Source organism: Felis catus, chromosome X, assembly GCF_018350175.1.
Source record: "Felis catus isolate Fca126 chromosome X, F.catus_Fca126_mat1.0, whole genome shotgun sequence".
Taxonomy (NCBI): Eukaryota; Metazoa; Chordata; class Mammalia; order Carnivora; family Felidae; genus Felis; species Felis catus.
The window spans coordinates 114,563,563-114,584,117 of NC_058386.1; the positions used below are offsets into that span (position 1 = coordinate 114,563,563).

Genomic DNA, 20,555 nt, shown 5'->3' on the forward strand with positions numbered 1-20,555 from the left:
CGAAATTAAAGAACCCAAACTAAATTTGTGCTTTTTCTTAGTAAAGTCCAACGTTCTCTTCTTTTAAATGTTTACTTACTGATTTTTGAGAGAGAGAGCGAGCACGCACGAGCAGGAGAAGGGCAGAGAGAGAGTGGGAGACAGGACCCGGAGCGGGCTCTCTGCGCTGTCGATGCGAGGCGTGAACTCACAAACCGGGAGACCGTGACCTGAGCCCAAGTCGGACACTTAACCGACTGAGCCACTCAGGCGCCCCCTAAATTTGATTTCGATGGGCTACAATACTGGTTACCTAATTGCACCGGGGACAGATGTGCAGTAATGATTAGCACCTCAAGGAAGAAAAACTGCAGCCAGGAAAGGTCTAGGGAAAGCAATAACATTATCAAGGGTGACAGCGTCTGCATAAAAATAGATTAAGAAGATTAAGGGTCCGTCCTTGTGGACCGATAAAAAGATATATAGCCATGGACAATCAAATCACGAAAGATTTAGACAGATAAACGTGGTGTTTTTTTACTGTGCCCCGGGTCACCTGGATTAAGAACTTGCCTTCAATCTCTCGGATAGCTTCATGAAAAAGAAATCAATCTACTAAAAACTATTTATCGGATCAACTACAACTGTACACAATATATCAGGCTGGGCACACACCTTAAGCAACAGATAATGGAAGTACAGAGATAAAGAACGAATACAAGAATATCAGATCATCAGATTAACAAGGAATGCTAACAATGTGAAGTATCTGTGCAAGAGAAGACCTAACGCTGCTAAGTTGGCCACGCGAAAAGGCCTATGATGGCAGAGAAGGGAGAGGACACTACATGCCAGAGTAATGAGGAATGATTTTACGGAAGGAAGAGTCCTTGTATCGAAATCACGAAAGACGGTTAAAGATTTGTGGGGACAGGGGCGCCTGGGTGGCTCCGTCGGTTGAGTGTCCGACTTCGGCTCAGGTTGATCTCACGGCTCAGGAGTTTGAGCCCGGGGTCGGGCTCCGTACTGACAGCTCAGAGCCTGGAGCCTGCTTCGGATTCTGTGTCTCCCTCTCTCTCTGCTCCTCCTCGGCTCACACTCTTGTCTCTCTCTCAGAAATAAATCAAGATTAAAAAAAATTTGTGGGGATGGGGAAAAGGGGCTTGGAGGAGTATTCCAGAGAGTGGGAATGAGCTAAGGCGCATAGCCAGGTGTATATAATATATGCTCAGAAAACCGACTGGCTTGACCACATCAGTGAGTTTTCACATGGGGGGTGGGGTGGGGCACGGACAGGTATATCGGGGTCCAGATCAACAGGGGGTAATATTCTGAAAGTAGGAGTAGGGTGCAGGAGGAATGGGAAGAAAAAGCAAGACTGCAGGCCCAGAGCGAAGTTAGGTGGCTAGTGATGAGAGGAGTTCAGGAAGCTGTTACCAGGCCTGGACCTGGCAGGAAAGCAAAGAATAGATGAATAGGACAATGTCCCAGAAAATGGAAGAATTTGGTGACTGAGACCACACGGAAGGGTAAAGCACGAGGGAGGTCAACAGAGATTTCAAGGTTTTGAATCCAGAAACCTGGAAGTACAGTGAGGTCGGTCACTGATGCGGAAGACCAGGAAGATGGCCCGCTCTAAAGCTGGGATGAGACGGTAAGGACACACCCAAGAAGACGAGTTCCGGAAGCAGCTGGAGAAATCAAGTGGAAACCGAGTATCTGGACTGGGGAAGTGACTGGAAGTCACCTATATGGACATGACAGACGAGAAGGTGATGTCCTGGAAGACGTGACTCTACCGAAGCATCACTTCCTGGGCAGTGGAGTAGGCAGGATCCTAGTGAGTGATTTGAACACAAGGCAGTAAATGGAGGGGAAAAAAAGAGATATTGCCTCTGACCAAAGGGACAGATTTCTATGGATATGGTTCTGGTAGGATCCACTTCCTCATCTGGGGTGACTGAGGCTCTGAAGGTGGAAGACAAAAAGAAAAGCATCTGATGGTGGTGGGGACTGAGAGCGAGAAGAAAGTAGATGGAGACAATGCCCTCAATTAGGATGGGCCGTGTGTGTGTGTGTGTGTGTGTGTGTGTGTGCGCGCGCGAAGTAGGGTGGAGGGCTTGTGTAAAGGGTGAGTGAAAGACACTGCCATCCCCTGGGTCTAGAGCAAGCGGCAGCATAAAGTGAAGAAGCAAAGTTAACACACATGAAAGAATACAGTGTATACAGAAGCGGCAAAGTGTGTAACTGAGACTCTAAGTTTCTCTGGACCCAGTAAGTACAAAAAAGCAAGGGCAAACAGATCAACGTGGGCTTAGAGGGGCTGGAGAAAACACCGTTCGGGGAATGGCCCTTGAACTGGGTTTAATTAGGAGTAAGATTTCTGTTAGGGCCGAGAGGAATTCAGAGAAAATCCCAGATGAGGAAAGCTTTCGAGGCTGGCATGAGCACGGCATGGGGAAGGGACACAACGGGAGGAACGACCAACAGGAGTAGAGGGTTCAGGCTGGACACGGGAGTGACAGTGGACACAGAGCACGTACAGACATAGTAAGGGCCAACAGGGGGGAACCCGAGTGCCCCTCATCCCTACTGAAAGTGCTGGAGTCAGAGCAGACGAGACGGGAGAAGCGGTTCGTTTTAACAAGATGGTACCCAAATGAGAGCTATGGCCAAAGGTGGGATCAAGGTGACCGTATCTAGAGTGAGGGAGGGAGGGAAGGGGAACAGAAGGGCCACAGGTGTTTGGTGACTTAGGGCGCGAGAGAAGGGGAGCAGCGGCAACGAGAATAACGAAGACAAGGGAGAAAACAAACCGGCCTGCAGGAGGAAATCAGCATTTAATAGGACAGCGTGGGTTCCACAGGGAGCTGTGAAGCAGGCAGCTAGAAATAGGAGATTTGACGTGAAGGAAAACTCAGGGCCAGAGCCTATCCACGAGAGTCATGCTAACTAGTGTGTTTAGAGAGACAGGCTGGAAGTAGAAAGCAGAAGGAAGACTTAGCCCCAGAGAAAAATGATAATTAGAGAGAAGTGAGAAGATGGAACAAAATAAAAAGACACTAGGTTGCCAAGTAGGGGGGAAAAAAAAAAAGTCAAGATTGTGGACCACAGACAGAAACCAGGGGAGGGAAGTCGTAAGGGGGATACGGCGGAGGGTGCGAACCGCGGCAGGGAAACGAGGAGGCGCACAGAAGACCGCGGGACGGATCTGGCGAGGAGGTCACCGCTCTCCCCTAGGCCATCCCGTGGACTAGGATGAGAAGAGAACACACGGGGCTAACGTGACAGGAGCCGGGAGCGGCGGGATGGAGGCGGCAGGCGGCAGGCGCCAAGCGCTCATTAGAGAAGGTTCGAAGGCAAGGAACTGGACAGCCGGCTTGAGGGGACCAGAAGCCCGGGTTCATTCAAACTGGCGGGCGGACTCCCGCATTTGACCGCAAAGAAGCAGCTTGCGCAGGTGTGATAAAGGAAAGGGGGCTCTGCGAAGGAAGAAGTTAGAAGTTAAGCGAACATCTGTTTGCCCGTACGTGTACAGAAACCCCCAGAATGGAACATGAACTAGTGTCCAGGTACCTGGGCTTTCTGCAGCGGGGCCATCCGGCAACAGAGCACTGCGGTACACTTCATACAGATCTGTAAGAAAATGCTTTTGTAGTTGTTAGAGCTGGAGTCCTGGCTGGAATTGAGTATGAGCGACAATGTGGAGCCATCGATGATTAATCCGTATTCCTGATGTTCTGTCCATGCTCTGGAAAAGAAAAAACAAGGCTGTAAGTGAATCTTTTATGCATTTCTATTCAGGAACCGGAGTTTTTAAAGAACCACAAAGGGGATGGGGCGCCTGGGTGGTGCAGTCGGTTAAGCGTCCGACTTCAGCCAGGTCACGATCTCGCGGCCCGTGAGTTCGAGCCCCGCGTCGGGCTCTGGGCTGATGGCTCAGAGCCTGGAGCCTGTTTCCGATTCTGTGTCTCCCTCTCTCTCTGCCCCTCCCCGGCTCATGCTCTGTCTCTCTCTGTCCCAAAAATAAATAAACGTTGAAAAAAAAAAAAAAACCCACAGAGGGGAGGGCCCCACATAAGAGTCCCCACCGATCAGGTTCCTGGACCTGTAAAGAGGCAAATGTCTCTCATAATGGCACAACAGAGGTTCTCCGTGACATCTTTGGAGACTCAAGATGCCCATATAGATATTAAGTTCTAAAAGGTATAAAAATAATGGACATTTAGCGGGCGGGCTCTGTGTTAGAAACTCATGGTGAATTTTGGAAATTACACATCAGTCAGTCAAGCTCTGACAGGAAGACAAATCGTCAATCTGAAAACTTGTTAGTAATACAGGGAAAAGACAAAATGGCTTTGGGCACAGAAACCACAGAAGACCTCTCTTCCTGAATGACAAAGCCTCGTCGATGGACCTGGCTTCTCAAAAATGACGGAGAACCTAAAAGACATAGTGTTCATAAAAAAATACCATGATAATGTATTGATGTAATGACAGACGTTCCTTAAAGAAGTATCATTTTATACTGGATTAGTGGCTCTTAACCACAGCCTTCCCGTTGGAATCATCTGGTCAGCTTTAAAAAATTGCCCATGCCTGAGGTCTATTCCCAGACAAATGGAAGTCTTGGGCAGTGCTTGGTTATTCAAAGGTAGATGTTCCAGAAAGCTCTGTAGGTGATTCTCACGCACAGCCGGGACGACTAAGAGATATTAGGTGCCAGGAAAGACAAATGGAACAGGTGCCAAGTACTTAAGAAAACCATATGGGGGGACACTTACAACTGCGAAAATTCTCCCAATTAACATTTCATTTTTTTGTAATCAAGAAAAAAAACCAGTGATGAATCAAGGGAACCTTGGATGCCATTTGGGAAGTACTGCAGGATCTCATCGCTATGGATTCGTTTGTCGAACTGTACGCGTCCGGAAGGTTACCGTTTAAGGGACTCTTGGTAAAATTCCTGGGAGTTTTCTTAAAGGCTACGTTCTGACTCACTAGGGTAGGGGTGGGCCAGGAGATTCTGTATTTCTCGCAATACTACAGTGTCTTTTGTACTTGTCCACGTTCTGCTTCGTAATTTTAGAAGTGTGTTTTATTCACTAATTAAAGAGATATCAATCAGGTGTTCGCCTTCGCTTCCCTACTCACAGAGCTGACTTAATACGCAAGAAACCAGTGGCTCGGTAATCCATCAAGCAATATTTGTAAACATCAACCGCAAGCAGGACATATAAGAGGAATGGAGAGAATTATCAACCCATCTTTCCTTGGAGAAGAGAAAAACCTCCTTAAGGGGACAGAAGTCTACGTGACGGAATAGACGCAAACGACACTGAAAGGCCACTAATCCAGAGGCTGGGACAGTAAATGACAGGAAAGAACAGCGTCGTAGAAAGACGGGGCAGAATGAGGTGAGGGGAGAAAATGCGTGCTGGGGTGCATTAGGAAAGCGAGTTGAAAAGGTCACTTGAGGCCTCTGCTGCGACCTCATTCTGCGGGTAACGGAGAACCACTCGTCTGGCAGAGGGACTTAAGGGCTTCCAGGCATGGGTTGCTAGGAATTTGATGGAAACCTGAATGAGGCTTGGTGGCTGATCTGAAGCGGAAGGGGACAACGACAGAGGCAGAAGCTGGCGAAAGTGATCCTGGGTCCGATGCTTATGTAACTCGAGGGAGGTCTGTGCCCAGCTCCGAGAACATGAACCGCAAGTGGGAATGTTCTGAGATGTTTCGTAAGCCCTGGCTTTGCCAAAAGTGCCCCAGAGGCGCGGAATGGTGCTACGGACTGAATTGTGCCCCACGCCCCCAACCGCCACACGGCGAGTCCTATGTTGAAGCTCTAACCCCCGATGTGACGGCATTTGGAACTGGGACCTTTGGGAGGAGACTAGCTTTGATGAAGTCATGACGGTGGAGCCCTTATGAGGAGATCGGCGCCCTCGTAAGAAGAGACATCAGCACTTCTTCCTTCTGTGGCGTGTTAAGGATACCGCGGAAGGTAGCCAGAGAGGGACCTCACCAGAACTCGGCCATGCCGGCACCCTGACCTCACGCTTCTAGACCCCAGAAATAGGAGAAATCAGTTTCTACTGTTTAAGCTACCTGGTCTATGCTATTCTGTTACGTTAGCTGGAGCAGACTAAGACAAATGGACAAGGAAAATGTAATTTGGACTGCCTTTATAAGTACCACTTGGCTAAAGGAAGGAAACATTTATGACAGGCAATTAATAAAAACACGTTTACTCTCACTGATGCCCAAGTACCAGAAGAACAACAGCTGGTTTAGAATTGGCCACAGACTCATGAATACGGGGAGATCATTTTGAAAGCTTGTTTAAACGCTAGAGATGGGGATCCAGACACAGCACAGTTGTTAGAACAGCCTAGGCTCTTTGGCTAGACTTGCTCCACCCCGTGTTGGCTATGTGATCTTGAGTAAGTTACCGCATCTCTCTGAGCCTCTCTCTGTAAATGTTTTATTTATTTTGAGAGAGAGAGAGAGAGAGGAGAGAGGGCAAGCGAGGAGGGGCAAAGAGAGAGAGGGAGACACAGAATCCGAAGCAGGATCCAGCCCTGGGCTGTCAGCAAAAGAGCCTGATGCAGGGCTCGAACTCACGGACCAGGAGATCATGACCTGAGCTGAAGTCGGATGCTTAACTGACTGAGCCACCCAGGCACCTCACGAATTATTACCTTTGTAAAAGTTTATTTACTTATTTTGAAAGAGAGAGAGAGAGGCAGAGACAGACAGGAAGAGAGAACGAATCCCAAGCAGGTTCCACACCGTCAGCGCAGAGCCCAATGCGGGGCTCGAACTCACAAACCGTAAAATCATGATCTGAGCCAAATCAAGAGTCGGACGCTTACCCGCCTGAGTCACCCAGGCGTCCCTCTGGGCACTGAATTACTACGCATCAGTGGCTTTCCTGGAGACCCTTAAGTTCTACAAGTTCTTCCTAAGCAGCTAGTTGAAAGCAGAGGTGAAGTGGCCATGTTATTAGCAGGTATCTGGCTTCCTTCGGAGTTCTGGGGCACGAAAATCCACACAGAAAATGGCTCTAGGACCTCAAATTGCATAGAAAATGTTCTAGAGGCTGGTTTCATCGCATCTAATTTAAGAGACCATGAGGGGGCGCCTGGGTGGCGCAGTCGGTTAAGCATCCGACTTCAGCCAGGTCACGATCTCGCGGTCCGTGAGTTCGAGCCCCGCATCAGGCTCTGGGCTGATGGCTCAGAGCCTGGAGCCTGTTTCCGATTCTGTGTCTCCCTCTCTCTCTGCCCCTCCCCCGTTCATGCTCTGTCTCTCTCTGTCCCAAAAATAAATAAACGTTGAAAAAAAAAAAATTTTAAGAGACCATGAGAAGGAGTATTTTTTCTTATGAGTGCTGAGGGCTAACTACCCAGACCCTAAACATTAAGAAACTGAACCACTTTCCTAAAGCTTGAGAAATACAGGATTTTCTATTAAATTAAAAGAGAGGCAGAAGGCGCCATGATCTCAAATGGGCCATTAGCCAAGTCCTCAGGGAAGGTTTTAATATTTAAGGATAAAACACCTGCAAACAAAGAATGATAAATCATAGAAAATGGAGCCTTCTGCACAAACGGCTGTGCCTTACACTTACGCTAATGCCTAAATATAAGAAACTGACGCAGTTCCTTACTTTTTAAGGCTTCTAGTACTTTTAGGAAAATCATGCAGCAACTTCTTCCGATATTCTATCAACAATTCATGTAATCGATCCTCCTTCCTTTCACTTTCTTCGATGGTTTTTGTAGTCAGTTCCAAGAGCTCGGTGCTGGTTTGGAAAAGGCGGCACGCATAGCAGGTGGATTTGGCCGTCTCCATCTTGTCCCCGGTAAGCACCCAGACTTTCAGACCTGCTGCATGCAGAGCTTCAATGGTCTCGGCTGCTTGATCTTGTAGCCTGGGAATACAAAGGCAACCTTGTTATCCTCAAAAATACTGGACACAGATTCTGCAAGAAGCCTTGCTAAAGAGAATCTCTTTACAATTCACAGCAATTCTGGAGTCCTGACATGTTGTCGGTTGGTTTTCTTATATAGCTTCTACTCTTTCTGATATATCTGGCATAGTTTTACTTACTAAAACGAATTTCCAACAGTGAGGTTTGAAAGAGTTCACGACATCTCTTTAGGGAGCTGGTATCCGATGGCAGCATTGAGAATCATCACTCTTAGCTAAAATGTTCATAAACTCACCACACATTCTTATTCACTGCCACTTTCACGTATTCCATTATATTTCATGTCTCACCAAAACAAATAGCTAACATGGTTTAAAACAGAAAAGGCCAAACACATTCTAACGAGAGATTGAAGCAAGTTAACCAATCCCCATTGCTGAGGAGCTCTAAGAATAGCAAAGCCGACCATCCAAAAAGACAATTTAAGCATAAATCTGGAAGGTAAGGACAGAAGAATACTTTCTTTGAGTTGCCTTTGGCCAGAGAATAACAAAGAAATTAGACTAGATGAATCCCATTAAAATTTCAGTATCTTCCAATGTGGCTGAAACATACATATGCATGTGTAAATTTTTGTTTGGTTCAGTCTCATAATTTGCATTTATAATTTCTGAAGAACTCCTAAAATATTAAGAGTCTAAAACTTATTCTTTCAGACAGATCAATGCTGCTGCCCTACAATCATGTCTAGTGGAGCTCAGCCTGTAGAGTTAAAGCAAATTATTTGAAAGTATGCAAAAACACGCTCTAGCCTATCAAACCAGGTTCGACTGAGCTCCTATGTTGTTTGCTCTAACTTGAATTTCCTTTCTGCTCATTTCTGTCCATCAGAGTCTTACCAATTCTATCAGGTACGAGCTCAAATGATGCCTCGAGCACAAAGCTCTCCAGACATCTCAAGACTATTTCATAAATATTTGCATAAATAAATGGATGGCTTTGCAAACATTCAGAAGATCTCAGAGATGACGGATTCATTCTTCTAAGCCATAAATACTTAACAAAAATCATCACCAGCATGCCTGGGTGGCTCAGCCAGTTTAGCGTCGACTTCGGCTCAGGCCATGATCTCACGGTCCGTGAGTTCGAGCCCCGTGTCTGGATCAAGCTCTCTGCTGTCAGCGCAGGGTCTGCTTCGCTTCGTAACCTCTGCCATCCCGCCCCCCACTGGCCGCGCATCCCCCACTCATGTTCTCTGTCTCTCTCTCTCTCTCTTTCTCCCCCGCTTCTTCCCTCCCTCTCCAAACAAACCTATTCCCACAAACGATTCAAAATCTGGTATATCAACAGACCTGAATAAAACATTTCAAAATTTGAGGATTAAATTACCAATGTGGACAGATACCACCCTAAATGACCGGTCATTAAAATAACAGGAATATCACTGTGTAGTTACTTGTCTTCCACTGCAGTGGCTCCAATTAAATTCATATTTGTCTCAATATCATCAAAAACCTTTTCCATTTTTTCTTCTCTGTCTTGTAAGGCCATCTTCGCCTCAATGAGCTGTCTGTTAATTCTTTCATAATCATCTGGAGCGATTTCTTTGAAGGCTACACAAAGTGTCCGATACCCGTCCTAGAAGCGAAGTTATTTCCCAAATTATTTCCAAATAATTGGAAAACCCCCCACACCCTCTTTAAATACTCTTGCTTCACTGTACAGAAGAGAAATTTTGATATATTTTTAGCAAAACGCATACACTAACAGATTGCAACTAAAATGGTAACGTTCAAATTAGGTTCAGAACAACAAAACAATAGCTCTTGGGGTTAAAAAAAAAAAGGGGGGGGGCGCAGAACACAAACCAAAAATTCTCGAGAAGACTTCAAGTCTACATATTCTGAACGGATACTTGCTCCAGGATAATGTTTTCCATTAAAATAAGGAAAATAGTATTACTAAATCCCCAAATGTAAAAATAGACCACAAACATGCTAAAATTCATTTAAACATGTTAGCAGCAATCCCACAAAATAGCCATCTCTAGCACTTGTGGGGGAGTGTAGGCTCACCATAGCATTACGTTCCACATGGGCTTTAGTTAACTCAATTTCATGATTTTGCACCCTGGGGAAAACCGCAGAGTCTGCTCCTTTACAAAAGAGAAGTATGTCTCCTAAAATAAAACACCAAAATACTCAACTTAGAATGGTCAGACTGGTTGGTACTGGGATTTGAAGAACAGATACCTTCATGGCGGCCCCTCCCACCCAGCTACGGTGGACCCCGGGTCTGCCCAGCAAGGCTCACCCCAATGGAATGAGACATCTTGACCTCTAACCTCTCAGGACAATGCCCACTACCTCTTTTTAAAAAAAAATTTTTTTTTTCAACGTTTATTTATTTTTGGGACAGAGAGAGACAGAGCATGAACGGGGGAGGGGCAGAGAGAGAGGGAGACACAGAATCGGAAACAGGCTCCAGGCTCCGAGCCGTCAGCCCAGAGCCCGACGCGGGGCTCGAACTCACAGACCGCGAGATCGTGACCTGGCTGAAGTCGGACGCTTAACCGACTGCGCCACCCAGGCGCCCCTGCCCACTACCTCTTAAGACTAATATGTACACAAATAATAACTCCGAGTACGCAAGTAGCTCTGTTAAAATATACTTCCTTTCAGTGAATCATGGAAGAACGTGCTCGTGTCAAGAAGCTGCTTCTGAATTCTCTTTGACAACGTTGTCAAGCCTCGTCTAAAGTGCACACACGGACGGCCTCTACAGGTGTCAAGGGCTAAATCCAAGTGCAAATAAGATAAAATCACTTTGAATACACTAGAGGTTGATTTAAAAACGGTGGCTGGGGGCGCCTGGGTGGCTCAGCCGGTTGAGCGTCCGACTTCGGCTCAGGTCATGATCTCGCGGTTCGTGGGTTTCAGCCCCACGTCGGGCTCTGTGCTGACAGCTCGGAGCCTGGATCCGGTTTCGGATTCTGTCTCTGTCTCTCTGCCCACCCCCCCTTCTCTCTCTCAAAAATAAATAAACGTTAAAAAAAAATTAAAAACGGTGGCTTGACCTTTTTTAATGGAAACTGGAAAACAGCCCTGTAGAGTGCGAGTACAAGTGCGGCTTGAGATCACGCATGCATCCGGCAAGGTAGGCAAGAGTGAGCATTAAGAAAGACACTTCACCCTTATAAGGCAAAGTGCTGAGTTCAACAAGTTCAAAAGAAGTGCAGCTCTGAGGTCTAGACCCTTGGCAGACCACTCCCCCCGGCCACCACGCCATCTGCGGTAGAACGCATGCGTGCACGTATATATTACCGGTAAGGATACCGAGTATTTCAAACGTTCAGTGGCTTTTAAAAACATTTCCCCTCGCACATCCACAGTGGGTTTAAAAGTCACAGAGCAGATCCTGCACTCGCATAATGAAATCGATTTCATGACCTGGCAGTCACACCACAAAGCATGAATAAAGTGGGAAATATTCCCTCAAGGGTCTGTCTCTATCTTCCCATTCTCCCACCAAGGGATGTGGGGCAGATTTAACACCGAAAAGTAAATTACTAGGATAGAATCAAGGGAAATTTGAAAAACTACCCAGAGACAGACAGACACAGTCTCTCTCTCTCTCTCGCACGCATGCACGCATGCATCTGAGGGCCCGCAAATGAGGCAGGAGTGCTCCTCCATGGCTCTCGTTCAACCGGAGCAGAAGGGATCTCGGCCACCATGGCTCCTGCAGAAGACATGGGGACTCCTGGGATGATGGTACCGGTTCCAAAGCAAAAAGGGCAAGCCTCTGCACTCTGTCAGAGAGCCCAGCGAGCTACAGTGAAGCCACAAGATCCTTTCCCAGCAGTCTGGACCTGGGTCATCCCTAGCCTGCCTGTTCCCAGGAAGTATGAAGCAGTGGGAAATGAGGAAGATCAGGCAGGGAGAGCCAACAACTCTCTACACTCAAGAATTCTACTGCTAATGGGGCGCCTGGATGGCTCAGTCAGTTAAGCATCCAACTTTGGCTCAGGTCATGATCTCATGGTTCGGGGGTTCGAGCCCTGTGTCGGGCTCTGTGCTGCCAGCTCGGAGCCTGGAGCCTGCTTCGGATTCTGTGTCTCCCCCTCTCTCTCTGCCCCTTCCTCACTCGCACTCTGTCTCTCGTTCTCAAAAATAAACGTTAAAAAAAACAAAACAAAAAAAAAAAAGAAACACAATCCTACTGCTTAGTTAATCTCCGACCCCCTGAGCCTACCGAGCTGCTGCATGTAGACATTACTGGTGACTGGTCGGTACCATGAATTATAAAAGTCACTCTTTTACTTTGTTTGGACACCCAAGACCTAAGAATAGAGCTCAGTTTCCAAGAAAATGCATGTAACGGTCAGACCAGGGCTTCTGCCACTGACAATCTGGCGAACTAAACATATGTGTTTATATAAATACATCACGGCAGGGGTGCCCAGGTGGCTTTCGGTTAAGCATCTGACTTCGGCTCAGGTCATGATCTTGCGGTTCACGGGTTCGAGCCCCAGGTCTGGCACTGTGCTGCCAGCTCAGAGCCTGGAGCCTGCTTCGGATTCTGGGTCTCCCTCCCTCTCTCTGCCTCCCCCTACCCCCCCCACTCGAGCTCTGTCTCTCTCCCAAAAATAAACGTTATAAAAATAAATACATTAAGGCATATACAGAAATTCCTGCTTTGCAGGAGTTTAGGCAATCACATACTATGTAAAATGTTTTCCTTTCTTAAAACACCTCATTCAACATACAACGCTACAAACGGCAAAAGAGAAAAAGCCAAGTCTTTGAAATGTGTACCTGCTTGAGTTTTCACAATTACACTCATACGACGGCGGACAGAATCGAAGTTTAAGGTGTGAAGGAGTTCGTACCTTTATGAGAAGACAAATGAGAAAAAGAAAACACCTAGATCACGTGGGGAAAATAAAACACAACAGGAACGTCTTGAATAGACTTTCCCCTTTTGGTAAGGGCTGCTGGTTGGGTGCACAGCTGGTGTTTTCCATTTTGTCTTTGAAATTTTTCTGCGCTTAGAACATGGGGTCAGAGGCTACAGGTGTTAGTTAAGGGATATCTGTATCCTCTCATTACGTGACTTACAATGGTAAGGAGCGAGCGACCATGTGGGAATGGGGCGCAAAGAGTTGCCCGACCAAGCCATTTCTGGAGGGGTCTAGGAACAGTCCCGCTCTGCCAATTATCTTAATCATCTATGGGTGCTTCCTGTGTGTCGAGCACAATGTGAGGGACTGGAAAACAGACAAGAATCTGCCTGAGTCTCTTCCCTCGGGAGGCTCACCGTATGAGAAAGGAAGCAGAGGGTCATGAGATGATTACCTCTCCACCTGCCATATGATGTAGTGAAGGGAGTCACAGGGGAGATGGGAAAGCACAGAAGGAAGACATCTGCAGGAAGGCTTCCTGGAAGAGGCGGTGCCTGGGCTGTGTTCTGCAGGAGTGACATGTTGAAGGTAGGGTGTCATGGCATTCGGAGTAGAGGAAAGGGCATGTGCAAAGGGGTAGGGGGACATGAAGGAGTTCACTAAAGCTTGAAATTTAGTCGATAGGGGAACAGAAAGAGGGGTGAGCAAGGGCTGGGAAATGAGAACACTGTGGGCCATTTCGGAGATTTGGAATTTGATCCTGAGAGTGCCAGGAATCCACTGAAGGGTTTAAAACAGTAGAATGACACGATCAGATCTGTGCTATTAATGAGATGAGAGAATGCAGAAAAGTAAAAATAAGACTTACCTGCAAAAACATGGGGAAATATTTTTTGAAGAGAAACAACTTGGATGCAAGTATTTCACCTACCAATAGTTACTATGAAGGCTGTTTCCTGATGGGAGCGAGCGGGTCACTGGTTCTGGGATGGGGTGCATGAACGGGATACCTACACGTAGCGTATTACTCGGTGTGGACCAGATAGGGGCACTGCTCTGAACTGGCTCCCTCTCTGACTCTAATAATGACTGGACTCTAATAGAATCTGGACTCTAATAATGACTCCGGGCTCCTGGCAGTCAGGCCAAAGCACCTTCCTCCGGCTTCTACGCATCACTTCCCCACGGGGCACATTCCCCAAACACATCCGTACATACTACAGGTTTCCGAGATGGGTCTCACGAGATGCTAGGGGCCAGAATGGAAATCACGTAAGCTAATTACATTTCAAGTTCAGAAGAAGGAATTCAGATTAATCACAGAGCCTAATTAAAATCTGCTATTAAGCCAAAGTGGTTTTGTTCACTGGGATCTCTGTAGACGAGAAGAAACAAAGCAACACTGCTGCCTCGGGGTACCCGCCCCGGGGCTCACACTTGAGTGCCTAGAAGGAGACAAAGTTTTTGACATCACAGCTGCCATGATTGGCTGGCCTGCCACCCCAGAGTGGCTGGGTTCCGAAAGCAGGTTTCCTACGTGTTCATGGATTTTTCTTACAGCATGTGTTGGAGGCCTAAAATTGGCATCTAAATTTCAGAAACAAAGTCCAGGCAGACTCTCATTCAGGCTACTGGACCCATATGTGAGCCAAATGGGGATAATTTCCACCTCAAGTCCCAGTTTCTAGCATCCTATGAGAAATGTCTTCTTTCCAACTACACTTACATAAAACTCCAAGCTGGGACAGCGGCATCTTATGCCTTCATCGAGTAAGATTCCTTTGTCGCACGGGGGACCGTAGGGTTAAGAAGTGATAAACATCGAACACGCAGGGCTACTTACACTTCTATTTCTTTTCTTTGGTTCTCTACTCTCATATGGCCATTCCGAATTCCTACAAACGTGAACCCGTACCTGTCAAAACACACAAAGAGACCTCTGTGTACCTCTATAGAGCGATTAATTGTCCCTTGCGCTGGGGTTACTCATACTTGTTTAGTATTTTCTTCTCTTTCATGTGAAAAATCTCAGTCCATAACCATACTTCTCTGCACCAGCTGAGATGAAAACGCCGAGGAAGTCAAAGCCCAGTCATGAATTATAACCAAAGGAAGAGGCAATTTGTAATTCCAATCCTGTAGCTAACACATCGGGTGACCTTTTAACCACTTAATGATCTCAGGCCTCAAGGGTCAAACGGGGCTGTCAGTTACAGAGTGACGTCAAAATTGCTGCGAACACTTCAGAAATAACATGTGTGGTACAGAAAGTGGCCACTGTTACGTAATTCGCAGAATATAACATGAACATTTGGACTTCTGGCCGGCATGCATAAATAGTCATGGAAGTTACAGCTAGGCATCGCTATTTCCTGTCTGGTCTTAATTGGCTAGGTTTGGGGAATTTTTCACACACGTTCAGATAAAGCAGTTCGGGTTTTTGGTAAAGAATATTTATAAGATAAGGTGATTGAAGCAAACAGGAAAAACCACTCCGGCCCTCCTGTGATTTCGCTTTCTTCGGAGCAGTACAAGAAGTGCTTACTCTTTTTTTTTGGTCTTCAAAAATGCTAATGTATCTCTCTACAACTTATCTCGGGGTTTTTAAACCAGCTTTATGGAGGTCTGACCGATACGCAAAGCACAATACGTACTTAATGCGTGCAACCTGAGAAGTCCGAACGCACGAAAATAGCCGCAGTATCATCGCCACAAGCAGGCTAAGAGGCATATCTGACATGTCTCAAAATTGCCTTGTGACCCACTGGTGTTGTGTTGTCTGTGGTCCACGACACTTAGCGGACCTCCCCTCTTAACAGATTCTGAAGTGCGGAGTACTGTGTCGTCAGCCACACGTACAGTGCTGGGCAGCAGATCTCTCGATCTCTAGAACTTACTGGTCTAGGTCTAGTGTAACAGAAACGCTTACTTTTTCGCTCCTTTCACCAAAGCGATTTCATCTGGCGAAGAGGACATATACGTCAATTCCGCTGATTCGGGAGGCCCATCCACAGCATCACTTGTTTTAACTTCTACAGTATGACATAAACACAAGGCACGCAGAAAGAGCTCTTCTCGGTTCTGTGGATCAGGAACAGAAAAACGACTCTATGATCTTCCCTTGGATCACTTGGTAGTCGGTGAACAGAGAAAAGGTACCGATGTGAGAAAATGTTACCACCTCCAGCAAACTGAAAGCTCTAAATCTCTAATACTCAAATGAGCTGGCTGTCCTCCCTTGTACCTAACAGCATCCCCGGTTCTCAAGGAAAATACCCCAGGGGCTGCGTTAACTCCTTCAGGCTACCACCGTGCCACCTAATGCTAAATCGGCGGATTCTTTATGGCCTCAAAGAGCTCATTCGCCATCGAATTCACAATCTGGCAACAGCTCAGGTGCAGGGAGACTTGGGTTCATTTAATGTCTCGACGCTCCTGGGACTTGAACGATTTGACGAGACATTAGCCTTGGAGCAGCTCATATTTTTAAAGACACAGCACAAAGGATTCTGCCCGGACAGACGGACAAGGGAAACTTCTCCCCAACTGCCATTTTCCACAATTCTGTTTATAAATGCTCCTGGCTTGCAACTTCCGGGAGCGTTAGTGAAACAAGAAAGTTGCAGTCAAAACAACAAAACAACACTTAGATTGACTTTGCACGCTAAAGTGACAACGCAGAGAACGCCACCTTATCCGCTTTGTCAAAATACGTTAAGGGCCCGTCAGTTTGAGAGAGTCCATCAGTCTCCGGAGCTACGCCTTTATACTTGTGGCCGTCTATGCAGCACTCGATGAATTCCATGCTATTTTCCGTGAGCGTTCCAGTCTTGTCTGTAAATATATAATCCACCTAAAGACAAGGACACACACATAGGCAGTTTTACCTTCTTCAGTGGGATTAGTTTTGAGTGAAGCTCTCAGGCAGGCCTGTTTTCATACCCATAGCAAAGCACATTTTGTAAGACTTCTGGTCAAATGTCAGGTAATTTACAAGAGCGGCAGTACGGAAAGAGTGGGAAATGAATAAGTACTTTTAGAGACACTGAAACAGTATCACATGTCCAAGGTAGAAATAAGAATATACTGACCACTTATTACACACACACACACACACACACACACGCACGCGCACACACAATACTTGGGAGGAACCTAAATTAATTGGGATGTAACAAAACTTTTCCTTGAAAAGGAAAATTTACTATGAATATACTGGATTGAAGTAAAATGCACTGTTATACAATGCATATTGAGTCAGACAATATAGACGGTCAGGGAAAATCATAATGTTAAGAGTTAATGAGGAGACATAGTAAGTCTATAATGTTCAAAAGCATAAATGAAATTTCTTTCCACACACCACGAATATTTTTAGATACTACTGAACACATTTTCTAAGTTAAAAAAAAAAACAGTGGAGTTTATAATACTAGGTTAAAGCAGAATATAAGCAAAAAAAGTATTAGCATACTTTCATAAATAATGGGGAAAAAAATAAGCCAGGAAATAAACTTTCCGGGCAAAATAAACCGTTTTGAGCACTTGCATTTTATCTCAATTTTTATCTCTTCTATTTATAACATCTGGCTTTTTGGAAACCCACAATTTTATCCTCCTTTTTGGCAATTGATGCTTAAATAGTTAAAATGATGGGCTGACAGGACCAAGCGTAAGCACAAGATTAAGGTTTTCATTATGTAAGGGAGAAAGAGACGAACTTCAGCAGTAGTTGCTTTCTAATTATTTTTCAAAGCCTTTCACGGCAGCAGCACTGGCACAAATATAGCATTCCAATCTTCCTTTTTTTTTTTTTGCTCTGTTAGCCAGCCAAGTTTGAATTCTCTCTTTAAATTAATCCAAGTGGTATTATTCCTGTATCATCTAGATTTTTCCAGTTAAAAGAAAATTCCTTGGGGCTTTTTTCCTGATCTGAATTATTTACCTTCGTATTCCCCTGAAGGTTGTCCTGGGTGATTGCACGTGGATGGGCATTAACCCATTTAGAAATCTTTTAAGAGTGTCAGAGGTGGTGGTTTTAAAAATATATAGTGCAGGGGTGCCTGGGTGGCTCAGGCAGTTAAGCGTCAGACTTTGGCTCGGGTTGTGGTCTCACCGCTCCTGGGTTCGAACCCCACATCGGGCTCTGTGCTGATGGCTTGGAGCCTGCCTGGGATTCTCTGTCTCCCTCTCTTTTTGCCCCTGTCCTGCTCTCTCTCTCTCTCTCTCTCTTTCTCTCAGAATGAATAAACTTAAAAAAAAAAAAAAAAAAAACCTTTAGAAAAATCTATAGTGCAGAAAATGTTAAAAAAAAACAAACAAACTGCAGTGCAGGGGAACCTGGGTGGCTCAGTTGGTTAAGTGTCTGACTTTGGCTCAGGTCATCTCACTGTTCATGGGTTTGAGCTCCACAACAGGTTCTGGGCTGACAGCGCAGAGCCTGCTTGGGATTCTCTCTCTCTGCCCCTTCCTTGTTCGTATGCTCTGTTTCTCCCTCTCTCAAAATCAATAAATAAACTTAAAAGAATATATATAGAGAGAATGTAATTGTTTCCCTACAATATAACATTTTGTGCAGCACGGATCTGTATACAATTAATCTCACAGGTACAGGCCAACAAACGATACCCTAATATAATAATTATCAAATAGTACCACCTATCACACTCACGTACAGGGCTTGTTAAAACTCGGAGTGTTGGTCTCTATTCCCTGGTTTCTGATTCAGCAGTTCTGAGGCAAGGCTAGGTAATATGAATTCTTTTTTTTTTTTTTTTTAAGTTTATTTCTTTATTTTGAGAGAAAGGGAGAGAGAGGGAGGGAGGGAGGGAGGGAGAGAAAATCCCAAGTAGGTTCGGTATCGCCAGCACAAAGCCCTATGCGGGGCTCGAACTCACAAACCGTGAGATCATCGCCTGAGCCAAAATCAAGTCTGGATGCTTAACACACTGAGCCACCCAGGTGCCCCCGGTAATGCGCATTTCTAGTAAGTTCCTAGGTGATGCTGATGCTGCAGGTCCAGGGATTCTGCTTTGAGAACCACTGCTCTACTTATTACGTACCCTATACTCAGGAAAAGGGGGGAGGACAGGATCAGCTGTTACTAATATTCTCACATTTCATTATCTAGTTTTTTTAATGTTTATGTATTTATTTTTGAGAGAGAGAGAACAAGTTGGGGAGGGGCAGAGAGAGAGGGAGCCACAGAATCCGAAGCAGGCTCCAGGCTCCGGGCTGTCAGCTCAGAGCCCGACGCGGGGCTCGAACCCGCGAACCGCAAGATCATGACCTGAGCCGAAGTCGGACGCTCAATCGATTGAGCCACCCGGGCGCCCCAAAAGTATTATCACGTTTCATGAGCCAGAGAGCCTACTGCTTGCCCGACTTCAACAGTCTCCTCCTTTCTAGTCCAACCCACCATTTTACGGATGCAAAGCCTGAAGTGAGACAGCTGTTCTGGGGTAGAAAAGGCCCTGAGCTAAAGGTTCGTGAACACGTTGAAGCATCTATTTTGTAGGTAAACAAATTTTCATTATCGTTCAACCTAATGGCTCCACCACCTACGAACCTCGTGACCCTGGAAAAAACCCTTCATCCCTGTGAGGTTTAAATATTAACCTTAAATAACCCAGCCTGCTGCACAAGCCTGTAAACTTAAGAAAATAGGGGCGGCTGGGTGGCTCAGTTGGTCAAGTGTCCCACTGTTGATTTCAGCTCGGGTCACGATCTCCTGCTTTGTGGGATCGAGCCCCGCGTCGGGCTCTGCGCCCACAGCGCAAAGCCTGCTTGGGATCCGCTCCCCCCCTCTCTCTCTGCCCCTCCTGTGCTCGGGCTCGCTCTCTCAAAATAAATGAAATTAAAAAAAAAACAAAAAAAGACTGGAAAATAAAGTACGATAATAAATGCTTATAAACTGTAAGGTGTCATGAAGATGCTGATCGTTGCTGCTGCTGACCTGACCCAAATCGCACAGCACCTGACTCTTTCCATCATCCCGGAGGCCTTGTTGTTCTGATCACTTATCACATCGCTGTAGTTAAGTACGATACGTGTGTTTCCCTAACTAGATGGCGAACAACTTCAGGGTTCCTTGTTTACTCTGTGATAGCCACCTCAGTACCAGCAACATATTCTTGATATGCAGTGGACGCTCAATAGCTAACAACTGGGCGGAATTTCCGGAATCAGAGTGTCTACTCAGACACGCCATTCGGCACAGCTGGAAGACCTGAAGGGGCTATTTGTAAAACATCAACGTGGGTCATTTTTAAAGAGTGTGAAGCAAGGGTCTGCAATGGTATCGATGGGAACTAACGGGCACTGCTTTTTTGTAACATTAAGTCCTACGGATCTGAAATTATGACTCACCAAAGAGGAAACGGGTTACACTTAATTTTGTGCGTACTGGTCCACTGAATGCTAAATGGCCTGGGAAACGATTTCAAGACTTCTTTGCATTTTCATTCAGGTAGTTTCCACACAGCTAGGCTGGCAATGAAGGCAAGTTGTTGTTACACCGTATAAATGGAAGTAGCGATCTGGCTATTAGTGATTTGACTCAAGGACCATCACACCGAGAAAGGCAGGTTTGGGTGGGGGAACAACATGGTGGCCGAAATGAAAACTGTGGTTTCTTTTCACTGATCAAATTTACCAGATCGTTACCCAAAGCTCTACTTGACTCTCTGCAGCGTGACTACGGCCTGAATGATAGGAACAAGATTACATTCCCACAGG

The 20,555-nt window shown here is 46.0% G+C and overlaps 1 protein-coding gene across 15 annotated transcripts in view; it reads right to left on the minus strand.

Moving 5' to 3' along the window:
* The window catches only part of ATP11C (ATPase phospholipid transporting 11C), a 172,596-nt gene that overhangs the window by 40,571 nt on the left and 111,470 nt on the right, over positions 1–20,555 (minus strand). For all 15 annotated transcript variants that reach the window (XM_023249318.2, XM_023249320.2, XM_023249315.2 and 12 more), the window contains 8 exons: positions 16,510–16,671; positions 15,748–15,899; positions 14,662–14,733; positions 12,733–12,806; positions 9,991–10,094; positions 9,372–9,553; positions 7,652–7,915; positions 3,556–3,730 (listed from right to left, as the gene is read on the minus strand). In XM_023249318.2, the coding sequence (XP_023105086.2) occupies positions 3,556–3,730; positions 7,652–7,915; positions 9,372–9,553; positions 9,991–10,094; positions 12,733–12,806; positions 14,662–14,733; positions 15,748–15,899; positions 16,510–16,671 (1,185 nt within the window). The remainder of the gene's footprint in view (positions 1–3,555; positions 3,731–7,651; positions 7,916–9,371; positions 9,554–9,990; positions 10,095–12,732; positions 12,807–14,661; positions 14,734–15,747; positions 15,900–16,509; positions 16,672–20,555) is intronic.